Raw genomic sequence first — 14,052 nt, 5'->3', positions numbered from 1 at the left:
TGGTAATGGATCATGAAATGTTAATAACATAAAAACTAAACATTAACATTAATAGTTAAAAAAAATAAAAAAATTTAAAAAGCAGCACAAACCATCACAAACGTAGCACAAACAAAAGCGACAAGTTTAGGGAGATTTTGACATGGTTGGGGTACTGGTTATGAATCATAAAATGTTAACATAAAAACTATAATAGCTACAAAAACAAAAAATTGCAGGACAAACCAGCACAAATGTAGCACAAACAAATGCGATAAGTTTGGGGAGATTTTGACCATGTCAAAATATCCTCAAACTTTTTGCTTATGTTTGTGCTACATTTGTGCTGGTTTGTGCTGGTATTTTCTTGTAACTATTATAGAATTTATGTTTAGTTTTTATGTTATTAACATTTTATGATTCATAACCACTATCCCAACCATGTCAAAATATCCCCAAACTTGTTGCTTTTGTTTGTGCTACATTTGTGCTGCTATTTATTTTATTTTTTTAACTATTGTAGTTTTTATGTTTAGTTTTTATGTTATTAACAATAAGTACCCCAACCATGTCAAAATCTTCCCAAACTTGACCCAAACATTTGTGCTACGTTTGTGCTGCAAAAGTTAATTGTTGTAACTATTATAGTTTTTTTGCCATGGGGCTGGTTATTAATAATAAAACGTTAATAACATAAAAAATATATATAATAGTGAGACAAAAATCGTACGCTAAACGATTGGGACAAGTTTAGGGAGATATTGACAAGGTGGGGTGTCACCAGTCAGAAAATGTATTTTAGAATAACTTAAAAACCTAAGTGGCACAAACAAACATTTTTTTTAATTAATTTTAATATTTGCAATCATAAAGGGGGGCAACTTCACTCAGGGAGTTTTGGTCTCTTGCATCCACACTGCAAAAAGTCAGTGTTCAAAAACAAAGAAAAAGAAAAAAAAAAAAATTAGGGGTATTTTATTTGAACTAAGCAAAATTATCTGCCAATAGAACAAGAAAATTCGGCTTGTCAAGACTTTCCAAAACAAGTAAAATTAGCTAACCTCAATGAACCAAAAAATACCTTAAAATAAGTATATTCTCACTTATAACAAGTGCACTTTTCTTGGTAAAAAAAAAAAAAAAAGAGACCAAAAATATTCTTAAATTAAGTAAATGCTAGTGCCATTATCTTGACATAATGATATGCGCTCAGCATTTTTTTTTCATGCTTGAAGTAAGAAATTATTACTTTAAAAAAGTAGTTTTATACTTGTGAGTAGGGATGTCCGATAATATCGGACTGCCGATATTATCGGCAGATAAATGCTTTAAAATGCAATATCGGAAATTATCAGTTTCAAAAAGTAAAATTTATGACTTTTTAAAACGGCGCTGTGTACACGGACGTAGGGAGAAGTACAGAGCGCCAATAAACCTTAAAGGCACTTCCTTTGCATGCCGGCCCAATCACATAATATCTACGGCTTTTATAATCATTTATAATCATATTTTGGTCAATGGTCAACAAAATAAACAAACAGTTGTACATTCATCGATTGAAAATGAAAATGTTGCAGACCGAAAGGGTTTAGGCTGAAGTTGAACACTTATTGCGCCTAACCCCGTAAACAATGTCAAGTACAAGATGAACTTCCGAAAATTGTGAAATGTCTTTTGTACAACATATTATAAATACACATTATACACAACATAAACACAGTTCAATTATATACACAGTAAAGGCATGTGAAATATCCTTGTGCACGTGTTAAACCGTTGTACCAATTTATATACTATATACCAGTGGTTCTCAAATGGGGGTACGCGTACCCCTGGGGGTACTTGAAGGTATGCCAAGGGGTACGTGAGATTTTTTTTTTAAATATTCTAAAAATAGCAACAATTCAAAAATCCTTTATAAATATATTTATTGAATAATACTTCAACAAAATATGAATGTAAGTTCATAAACTGAACATCAAATCAAGTAGGCTATTCCATTCATTACAATGCAACAATGCTACAATGCAATATTCAGTGTTGACAGCTACGTTTTTTGTGGACATGTTCCATAAATATTGATGTTAAAGATTTCTTTTTTTTGTGAAGAAATGTTTAGAATTAAGTTCATGAATCCAGATGGATCTCTATTACAATCCCCAAAGAGGGCACTTTAAGTTGATGTTTAATGCATCCAGAGGGGCATCACAACAGAATTAGGCATAATAATGTGTTAATTCCACGACTGTATGTATTGGTATCGGTTGATATCGGAATCGGTAATTAAGAGTTGGACAATATCGGATATCGGTAAAAAAGCCATTATCGGACATCTCTGCTTGTGAGTGTTGATGACACAGCTTTGCAACAGTTGATATTCTAGTTTCAAGCATGTTTTACTCAATATAGGTCATCAAATCTCAGCAACAAGCTGAAATATCTTACTGAGATCATTTACAGGCATGTGATTTTTCCGTCTAAAGTCGGAATTCCGTCTTTTTTAATCTCGGGGGGAAAAAAAAAATTATCTCCCGTTTTTCCGTTTTTTTTCCCGACCCTAAATCAAGATTCGAGACGTAGTTTATATTACGCCGTAGTTGATTGGTCGATATGTTCCTTGTGACCAATCAGGACATCTGTTATGAATGATGACGTTAATAACGTCATCATTCATAATGGTTATTACCGCCATTTTCCATATGTAAACGATGTCGGTTCTCGAGAGAAAGGACGCTTTACGAGTAAAAGAAATTGATAAACATGTCAAAAATAAGTTTCGATGGGACTGGATGGAAAGGGAAATCACTGATACTGTTGGGAAGAAGGAAGTTACGACTTTGTTCGGTGATTTTATCCGGAAAATCGATCGTCCCGGAAAGGTTTTGTGCACGTGGTGTCATGATAATACATACTTGCCAACCTTGAGACCTCCGATTTCGGGAGGTGGGTGGGGTGGGCGTGGTCGGGGTGGGACGGGGGCGTGGTTGGGGGCGTGGCTAAAAGGGGAGGAGTATATTTACAGCTAGAATTCACCAAGTCAAGTATTTCATACATATATATATATATATATATATATATATATATATATATATATATATATATATATATATATATGTAAGAAATACTTGACGTTCAGTGAATCCTAGCTATATATATATATATACGTATATATATGTATTTTATTATATATATATATATATATATATATATATATATATATATATTTATTTTATTTTATATATATATATATATATATATATATATATATATATATATATAAAATAAATACTTGAATTTCAGTGTTCATTTATTTACACATATACATACACATAACACTCATCTACTCATTGTTGAGTTAAGGGTTGAATTGTCCATCTTCTCTGTCACTATTTTTCGAACCATGCTGAACACCTCCGATGATGCATTCTGTGTGGCACGCACAAAAGTGCTTTCATCAAATGCACTAGATGGCAGTATTGTCCTGTTTAAGAGTGTCACAACATTGCTGTTTACGGCAGACGAACTGCTTTACGGTATACAAAAACGTGACTGCTGTTGTTGTGTGTTGTTGCCACGCTGGGAGGACGTTAATGAAACTGCCTAATAATAAACCCACATAAGAAACCAAGAACTCGGCCTCGATCATTCTACAGTTATAACGTCATTGGGCAGGTATGCTGTTTATGTTGTGGGTCCATGAGAACCTGAGTCCGCCTGAATTTCGGGAGATTTTCGGGAGAAAATTTGTCCCGGGAGGTTTTCGGGAGAGGCGCTGAATTTCGGGAGTCTCCCGGAAAATCCGGGAGGGTTGGCAAGTATATGATAATATTGACTATGGATCACGAGGTTTCAAGGCTTTGGAAGTACATGCGAAACGCCAAAAACATATGAAACAACTTGAAGCAAGGTATGTTCTATTAATGATGTTTTCATGTCTTTAAACACTAAAATATTTTCTTCAAATGGTGCTGTCTTTGTTCATTTTAGCATGTTAAATTGGTGAAAAACCAGGAGCTTGGCTGGACCAGGTCCAGCCAGGTCCAGACTGGACCCCTGGAAATTTTTTCAGTCTTTTTCATTGTGGTCAAATCACATGCCTGCATTTAGGACCAAAACAAGTAAAACACTCTAACATAAAATCTGCTTCGTGAGAAGAATGATCTTATCAGACAGAAAATAAGCAAATATCACACCTTATTTGAGATATTTAATCTTACTTAGATTTCAGTTTTTGCAGTGCAGTTACTGCTACGTTTTCACAAAGTTTGCAAAATTGTGCGAGTCTTAAAAAAAATTAAAAAAAGAAGTAATTTCAAAACAATTTTAGGCAGACTTTAATAAATGACTACAAGATCTTAGCACGCAGTGACCCGTCATCTTGTCATCACCTGGAGCCGCTCTTCTCAGTTTCCATAGCGATGCCAGATGGCTCTATTGACTAAAAGAGCCCGAGCAGGAAGTGTGCCTCCGTATTGACCTTCGTTCTGTCTGGACTGCGCCAATCGTCTCCTCCGAGCCCTCTCGGTGGGGGGAGGACGTGTTCTTTTCCTTTCTGGATCGAAAAACAGACGACAGGAGGAGGAGGAGTGTGTTGGTTAGCGAGTAAGTCACGTTCTGGGGTGAAATATTTGTTTGTTTTTTTCGCTCAGGAGTTGGCGAGGAGCTGACAGGACAGGAGACGGTTCCGGTGGACACTTCACAGGTGAGTTGTTGTGTTATTATTAAGGAAACTTCAATTAAAAAAAGTGGTTTTAGGTTTTTGAAGAGCATCGAGTCATCTGTGATGATGATGAAGAAGAAGAGCAGCCCTGGTCTTCATGTGGTATGTCCTTTTAAGTCCTTGTTTTACCATTGAGGCTATCTGCGACCACATTGTGCCATCGGACGAAGCTTTATTGAAACAAAATGTATTTTTGAAGACGTGTTGCAGCAATGACGCACGAGTCCGTTTAGGAATGGGGTCCGACTTGTTCCCGGTCCTCCCCTCCGTCCGTCAGTCAAAAAGTCGAGCACTGGCTTTAACAAGCTCTCGCAAGAGTTTACATTTTGGTCCCGGAAAAGCACCAGTAAAAGTTGGTCCGTGGGGAGATGGAGGGATGTTTGGGCCGTCGCCTCGGTTACGGTCTTTCAGATTTCTTCCTGTAAAAAATTGATAGCTTTTCCCGAGCTCGCGTTAAAGCTAAAATTCCTCATCTGTGCCTGGAAGCGTCTCAAACGTCTCGAGCGTTCTTCACGAGCGCGGCTCACTAAAGTCAATTATTCTGTCAAACTTTGTCGACGTTGACTGAGCGGAGAGATTTTAACCACGCAGACATGCCGGGGATGAGTACAAATACTGCAGGTCAACCGGTTTGTGAGTGTGCGCAGGAGTGGGTACAATAAAGAGGAAATGCCTTCCTGGTGCCCAGGATTTCCCTTCATGAGAGCAGAAAGTGGTTCATCTCATCAAGGGAGCTCATTTTCTACTCTAAACATAATCCATGTGGTCAAAGCCGAGCTGTTTCCCGTGTTTATGACATGCTACGCTAAAATTCTACGCGCTGATTCATCAAATTCAAGACGGTTGTCAAAATTCTTTAGGTGAAATCTTAACATTTTTCAGCACTTTGTGGCTGCTATCCGAAGCGTTTTCATTAGAATGGCTGTTACCTTGTGACAAAGCCTAGCTGTTTCCTGTGTTTATGACATGCTACGCTAAAATTCTACAAGCTAATGCTTCAAAATCAAGAAGGTTGTCACAATGTGTCAAAATATAACATTTTCCAGATTTTGTGGTGTGTTAATTGTCTCTTATCTGAAACATTTTTCTTTGGATGGTTGCGTTACCTTTTGACAAAGGCTAGCAGTTTTCCACGTTTATGACATGCTACGCTAAAATTCTACAAGCTAATGCTTCAAATTCAAGAAGGTTGTCACAATTTGTCAAAATGTAAAATTTTCTAGATTTTGTGGTGTGTTAAATGTCTCTTATCTGAGACATTTTCCTTTGAATGGTTGTGTTACCTTGTGACAAAGCCTAGCTGTTTTCTGTGTTTATGACATGCTACGCTAAAATTTTACAAGCTAATGCTTCAAATTCAAGATGGTTGTCACAATTTGTCAAAATGTAACATTTTCCAGATTTTGTGGTGTGTTAATTGTCTCTTATCTGAAACATTTTCCTTTGGATGGTTGTGTTACCTTTTGACAAAGCCTAGCTGTTTTCTGTGTTCATGACATGCTACGCTAAAATTCTACAAGCTAATGCTTCAAATTCAAGAAGGTTGTCACAATGTGTCAAAATATAACATTTTCCAGATTTTGTGGTGTGTTAATTGCCTCCTATCTGAAACATTTTCCTTTGGATGGTTGTGTTACCTTGTGACAAAGCCTAGCTATTTCCTGTGTTTATGACATGCTACGCTAAAATTCTACAAGCTAATGCTTCAAATTCAAGAAGGTTGTCACAATGTGTCAAAATATAACATTTTCCAAATTTTGTGGTGTGTTAATTGTCTCTTATCTGAACATTTTCCTTTGGATGGTTGTTACCTTTTGACAAAGCCTAGCCTTTTCCTGTGTTTATGACACGCTGCGCTAAAATTCTACGCGCTGATTCATCAAATTCAAGATGGTTGTCAAAATTCTTTAGGTGAAATCTAAAATTTTTCAGCACTTTGTGGTGTGTTAACTGGCTGGTGTCCGAAGCGTTTTTATTTGAATGGCTGTTACCTTGTGACAAAACCTAGCTGTTTTCTGTGTTTATGACATGCTACGCTAAAATTCTACAAGCTAATGCTTCAAATTCAAGATGTTTGTCACAATTTGTCAAAATGTAACATTTTCCAGATTTTGTGGTGTGTTAATTGCTTCTTATCTGAAACATTTTCCTTTGGATGGTTGTGTTACCTTGTGACAAAGCCGAGCTGTTTCCTGTGTTTATGACATGCTACGCTAAAATTCTACAAGCTAATGCTTCAAATTCAAGAAGGTTGTTACAATGTGTCAAAATATAACATTTTCCAGATTTTGCGGTGTTTTAATTGCCTCTTATCTGAAACATTTTCCTTTGGATGGTTGTGTTACCTTTTGACAAAGGCTAGCAGTTTTCTGTGTTTATGACATGCTATGCTAAAATTTTACATGCTAATGCTTCAAATTCAAGAAGGTTGTCACAATGTGTCAAAATGTAACATTTTCCAGATTTTGTGGTGTGTTAATTGCCCCTTATCTGAAAAATTTTCGTTTGGATGATTGTGTTACCTTGTGACAAAGCCTAGCTTTTTCCTGTGTTTATGACATGCTATGCTAAAATTCTAAAAGCTAGTGCTTCAAATTCAAGATGGTTGTCACAATTTGTCAAAATGTAAAATTGTCCAGATTTTGTGGTGTGTTGATTGCCTCTTATCTGAAACATTTTCCTTTGGATGGTTGTGTTACCTTTTGACAAAGCCTAGCTGTTTTCTGTGTTTATGACATGCTATGCTAAAATTCTACAAGCTAATGCTTCAAATTCAAGATGGTTGTAAAAATGTATTCGTCAAAATCAAAAATATTCCAGCTCTTTGTGGTGTGTTAACTGGTTATTATCCGAAGTGTTTTCCTTTGGATGGCTGTTACCTAATTGCGACAAAGGCTAACTGTTTCCTGTGTTTATGACATGCTACCCTAAAATTCTACAAGTCGAGGCTTCACGTTCAGCAAGGATGTGGGACCTTTTATCCAAGTTGGTTTACATTTTTGGGTATGATATGATAGCTTCCATTATATGCCAGCTGTTTCCTGTGTTTATGACATGCTAAACTGTTACAAGCTGAGGTTTTAAATTCAAGATGGAGAAGTTTTAAGTGTTTAAAGTGACTGTTTGTTGACCTTACTCGGCTGGCTAGAGGGCGCTAACTTTTGAAAGTGTTGTAAGCATTATACAGCGTCCTTTTCCTTTTTATTTTTTATTTTTGGCCTGTCCAGCCACTGTGGCAAATCATATAGTTGATGTAGATGCCCATATCTGCTGTACAGATTTACTTTACAAAAGAGAATAATAATAATAATAATAGATTTTATTTGTAAAAAGCACTTTATATTGAGTAAACAACCTCAAAGTGCTACAGTGTATTAAAAAAATAAAAAAATAAAAAGATAATAAAAAATAAATAAAAATAAAAACTAGAACAGCCAAATAGCTAGAATTAGTATGCATATATCTAAAAAAAAAAAAAAAAAAAGGCTTTTTTAAAAAGAAGGGTTTTTAAGCTTTTTTTTTAAAGCATCCACAGTCTGTGGTGCCCTCAGGTGGTCAGGGAGAGCTATCCACAGACTGGGAGCGGCGGAGCAGAAAGCCCGGTCTCCCATTGTTTGTAGCTTTGTCCTCGGAGGTTGGAGGAGGTTAGCCTGTCCGGAGTCGAGTGGAGGATTTGGGGGTGAGTAGCTGAGATAGGCTCCAGCACCCCCCGCGACCCCAAAGGGAATAAGCGGTAAAAAATGGATGGATGGATGGATAGTTCTTTGAGGTAGAGGGGGGCATTTCCATGGAGGCACTGGTGGGTTAGTAGGGAGACTTTGTTTTCAATCCTGAGTGTGGAATACTTCTCTTGTTGCCTTATTCGTATTTGACTTCATTAAATGGATTTATATTAATGTTTGGTGCAGCCGAACCGGAGCATGTGGGGGAAATTGCAGGGACAAGAGGAGGATAAGACAAAGACAACAACAGAGCAACATCAGCAAATAGGATATGTACAAATATGATAGTAAAAGTGATAGCAGAGAAGCAGTTAGTGAAGTAAACAACACAGACATGACAATGAGCATTAAATCACTGCAAATGGAGCAATACAAATAACACTATTGATAATGAATGATAACAATAATTACCTCTATTATCAACAATACAATTGTTTCAAATGCAACGATACATACCATATTTTCCGGACTATAAGGTGCACTTAAAATTCTTTTTTCCCCCTCAAAACTCGACAGTGCGCCTTATAACCTGGTGCGCCTAATGTAAGGAGTAAGTTTGGTTGAGCTTACCCACCTCAAAGCTATTTTATTTGGTACATGGTGTAATGATAAGTGTGAACAGTAGATGACGGTCAATCATAATAGATACGTGTAGACTGCACTATGACGGCAATATGACTCAAGTAAACAACAACATTTTATATGTTCCATTGAAAATATACAACATTACACACGGCGCTCAAAAATCTATCAACATTTTTTAGTACGACTTTGGTAAGCTATGAAGTCGCACCGCTTGAAGGATTGTCTGCGCAATAAACATAGGAGTATTATTATGGTGTGTGTATAAGGTAAGACATATTATCTGGCGTTTTGTTTCGCAATATTATGCAAAAGCAACTTTTCTTACCTTCTGGTACCTGCTGATCTGTATTTGGGATCTGTATAAGTCCTGAAAAATTGCGCGCATCCGCACCGACACCGTAGTCAATAAGCTTCTTCTTTTTCTATCTTTTTGTTATAGGACATTCATCCTCCACTGTTGCCATTTCTAATATAAAGTAGTGTAAAGTTGTTACTTATATCTGTCAGTAAACTCTCCATGAAAGCACTAAAACATACCGGTGTAGTGAGTTTACATTATTCACCCAAGAAACTTTAGTTTTAGAGAGTTCCGGTCAGACGGTTTTTCACGGGACACATTTCCTGTGTTTTGTTTCCGTAATGTAATGAAGCTGGCGTCGTTAGCATTAGCTAATATGCTAACGCATTTACGAGGGTCCGTGTTAGTATTATTAACTTCAACAAAATCTCGTTGTTCATGTATGACTTAAGTGTTATTATGACAATGACAATAAAGGAATTGATTGATTGATTATTGTATTGTTTCAGTTTCACAAATTACTCAGTGAAATCACCAAAACATCACCGTGGAGGTATTGATTCTGTTTGGCTGATTGGAGAGTTGGCTTCCGCAGCTACTTGGTTCATGACTACGACTTCTGTTTTGTTTGATCAGCTGTTTTACTGCCGTGTTAGACATCATTTGGAAACAATTAAGGTATCTAAAAAAAACATTTACAGATTATTTCTGTGTAAATAACTCATTCCACAACGCACTGTATTTTCTGGACTATAAGGCGCACTTAAAATCCTTTTTTTTTTCTTCAAAACTCGACAGTGTGCCTTATAACCCGGTGCGCCTAATGTAAAGAATATGTTTGGTTGAGCTTACCCACTTCAAAGCAATTACGAGCAAGTACGACTTTGGTAAGCTATGAAGCCACACCGCTTGATGGATTGTCGGCGCATTAAACATACGAGTATTATTATGGTGTGTGTATAAGGTAAGACATATTATCTGCCGTTTTGTTTCGCAATATTATGCAAAACCAACTTTTCTTACCTTCTGGTACCTGCTGATCTGTATTTGGGATCTGCATAAGTCCTGAAAAATTCCGCGCGTGTGCACCGATGCCGTAGTCAATAAGCTTCTTCTTTTTCTTTATCTTCTTGTTATGGGACATTCATCCTCCGCTGTTGCCAGTTCTAATATAAAGTAGTGTAAAGTTCTTACTTATATCTGCCAGTAAACTCGCCATCAAAGCGCTAAAACATACCGGTGTAGTGAGTTTACATTATTCACCCAAGGAACTTTAGTTATTAGAGAGTTCCGGTCGGACGCTTTTTCACGGGACACATTTCCTGTGTGTTGTTTCCGGATGAGGAGATGCTGCTCCGTTATTGATTGAAGTCAAGTCTGAATGTCATTAAAACAGTTAGCTCCATCTTTTGACACTTATTCCACTCTCGTCCTTGCACGCTACACTGCTACAACAAAGATGACGGGGAGAAGACGCTGCCGAAGGTGAGCCACGTAAATAAAACCGCCCACAAAACGTCGCATCCGGAAGCGACTGTCAGAAAGCGGCTTGAAGATGATCTGTAAAACATCATCAATGCAACATTTTGAGCAAAGAACCACCATGACATGTTATGTAGACCACAAGGAAGTGTTTTCCATTTAGAAAAAATAATAATAATATGACTCCTTTAATGCGCCTTATAATCCGGTGCGCCTAATATATGAAAAAAGATTAAAAAATAGACCATTCATCGGCAGTGTGCCTAATAATCCGGTGCGCCCTATGGTCTGGAAAATACGGTATATGTAATGATAACTTGAATTACAAAATAAAGCAGATAAATGGAGGGTAAGAAAGAGAAGCAAAATGTATTAACCTTGTAGATTGTTATAGTAATAATAGGTCAAGCTTTATCAGTGTGCTGTGTCTTAGCCAGTTTCCCCTATAGCATTGTTTTTCAACCCTAGTGTGCCGTGAGATACAGTCTGGTGTGCCGTGGAAGATGATCTAATTTCACCTATTTTGGTTAAAAATATTTTTTGCAAACCAGTAATTATTGTCTGCAAATGATGTGTTGTTGTCTCGAGCTCGGCAGAGTAACCGTGTAATACTCTTTCATATCAGTAAGTGGCAGCAGGTAGCTAATTGCTTTGTAGATGTCGGAAACAGCGGGTGGCAGGTAAAAAGGTGTCTAATGCTTAAAGCAAAAATAAACAAAAGGTGAGTGCCCCTAAGAAAAGGCATTGAAGCTTAGGGAAGGCTATGCAGAAGAGAAACTAAAACTGAACTGGCTACAAAGGGGGAAAAAAACAGAATGCTGGACGACAGCAAAGACTTACTATGGAGCAAAGACGGCGTCCACAATGTACATCTGAACATGACATGACAATCACCAATGTCCCCACAAAGAAGGATAAAAACTACTGAAATATTCCTGATTGTTAAAACAAAGTAGATGCGGGAAATATCGCTCAAAGGAAGACATGCAACTGCTACAGGGAAATACCAAAAAAAGAGAAAAAGCCACCAAAATAAGAACTAAAACACCTACTTTGAGACAAGAGCTATATTGATGCATGCTTGGTTATGGTTTAAAGTCATATCCAACAATTGCGAGAACGACTTTTTATTGTCAACATCGGCTACTGAGTTTCATTTTTGTATGTTTTCTGCTGGTGGTGTGCCTCCGCATTTTTTCAATGGAAAAAAAAAGTGCTTTGGCTCAAAAAAGGTTGGGTAACCCTGCCCTAGGGGAACAACGTTAATATATGTTTGATGAAAGGTGATTATATGCATATGTACTTGTGTATGTACAGTATGGGTATATGTATGTTTGTACAGTGCATGTGCGTGTGTATGTATGTACTGTATGTGGGAGCGTATGTATATATGTACGTAGGTAAGTACCTATGTGTGCCAGCGTCTTTAAGCGTCACCATATAAAATGTACACACACGAATTAGTTCTACTTGTTGCCAATAGCCTATAGTAGCAACAACATGACTGCAAAATGTTAGTTGCTTCTCTGGATTCTTTTGGTGTATGTAGACATGCTGTGGGTGTGTACAGTACATGTGTATGACGCAGCCGTGAGTGACAGCAGGCCCTTAAACCACTAATGATATTATAAGCTATAGGTTGATGTCCTAACTAACCCTTTCCTACATGCTAAGCTAACTTTCTACAAGCTCTGGCTTCATTAGGGACGGCGTGGCGCAGTGGAAGAGTGGTCGTGCGCAACCCGACAGTCCCTGGTTCAATCCCCACCTAGTGCCAACCTCGTCATGTCCGTTGTGTCCTGAGCAAGACACTTCAGCCTTGCTCCTGATGGGTGCTGGTTAGCGCCTTGCATGGCAGCTCCCTCCATCAGTGTGTGAATGTGTGTGTGAATGGGTAAATGTGGAAGTAGTGTCAAAGCGCTTTGAGTACCTTGAAGGTAGAAAAGCGCTATACAAGTACAACCCATTTATCATTATTTATTATTTATATTCACTAAACAATACTAAACTCACACGTTTTCAGTGTTTATGGCGTGTTACGCTAACCGTCTCGTTTCTGGTTTGTCATATTTCGGGTGGTTGTGCTACCTGACGACAAAGCCTAGCTATTTTTATTGGTATTCAAAATGCTCAGCTAACTCGCTAGAAGCTAATTTAAGATGTAAACAATACAAAAAAAAAGGCATGTTCCCAGTGTTTACTGTGTTAACCTAAATGGTATTTGAAGTTTCATATTTTGGGTGGTTGTGTGACCGGACCACAAAGTCTAGCTACATTTTGTGTTTTTGACATGCTAAGCTAACTTGCTACAAGCTAAGGCTTCATATGGTGTGAAGCCTTAGATCTAAACAATACTAAACACACAAGTTTTCAGTGTTTATGGTGTGTTAAGCTATCCGGCTCGTTTCTGAAATGTCATATTTCGGGTGGTTGTGCGACCTTGGGACAAAACCTAGCTACTTTCTTTGTTTTCAACATACTAAGCTAAGTTGCTACAAGCTGATTCAAGGTTTAAACAATACAAAACACGCACGTTTCTAGTGTTTACTGTGTTAACCTAACTAGAAAGTTTCATATTTTGGGTGGTTGTTCTACCAGACCACAAAGTCTAGCTATATTTTGTGTTTCTGACATGCTAACAGAGGTGGGTAGAGTAGCCAGAAATTGTACTCAAGTAAGAGTACTGTTACTTTAGAGATGTATTACTCAAGTAAAAGTAATGAGTAGTCACCCAAATATTTACTTGAGTAAAAGTAAAAAGTATGTTGTGAAAAAATTACTCAAGTACTGAGTAACTGATGAGTAACATACACACACATATCATATATATATATATATATATATATATATATATATATATATATATATATATATATATATATATATATATATATACATATATACACATACATTGATATATACAGTATATCATTTATATTTATTTATTTTGCCGTTTTTGTTTACATGTTAAAGGTGTTTTAATGAATATACATGCATGTTTAACACATATAGATTCCTTTCTTTCATGAAGACAAGAATATAAGTTGGTGTATTACCTGATTCTGATTACTTGCATTGACTGTAATCAGACAGTAGTGCTGATAGCGTCCACGTTTTCAAATGCAGGAGAAAAAAAGTTCCTCCTTTCTGTCTAATACCACATGAAAGTGGTTGGTTTTTGGTATCTTATTTGTCCAGCTTCCATATTCGTTTTCACACACTTTACAAGAAATACATTGGCGGCAAACTCCGTAGCTTGCTAGCTT

At 37.1% G+C, this 14,052-nt stretch overlaps 1 protein-coding gene across 3 annotated transcripts in view; it reads left to right on the top strand.

Moving 5' to 3' along the window:
* Positions 1-14,052, top strand: part of arhgef28a (Rho guanine nucleotide exchange factor (GEF) 28a) — a 156,080-nt gene that overhangs the window by 33,563 nt on the left and 108,465 nt on the right. For all 3 annotated transcript variants that reach the window (XM_061966514.1, XM_061966516.1, XM_061966515.1), the window contains exons 4-5: positions 4,629-4,681; positions 4,735-4,801. In XM_061966514.1, the coding sequence (XP_061822498.1) occupies positions 4,629-4,681; positions 4,735-4,801 (120 nt within the window). The remainder of the gene's footprint in view (positions 1-4,628; positions 4,682-4,734; positions 4,802-14,052) is intronic.

This window comes from Nerophis lumbriciformis, linkage group LG11 (genome assembly GCF_033978685.3).
Source record: "Nerophis lumbriciformis linkage group LG11, RoL_Nlum_v2.1, whole genome shotgun sequence".
Classification (NCBI taxonomy): Eukaryota; Metazoa; Chordata; class Actinopteri; order Syngnathiformes; family Syngnathidae; genus Nerophis; species Nerophis lumbriciformis.
This window is presented reverse-complemented; position numbering and strand designations above follow the sequence as displayed.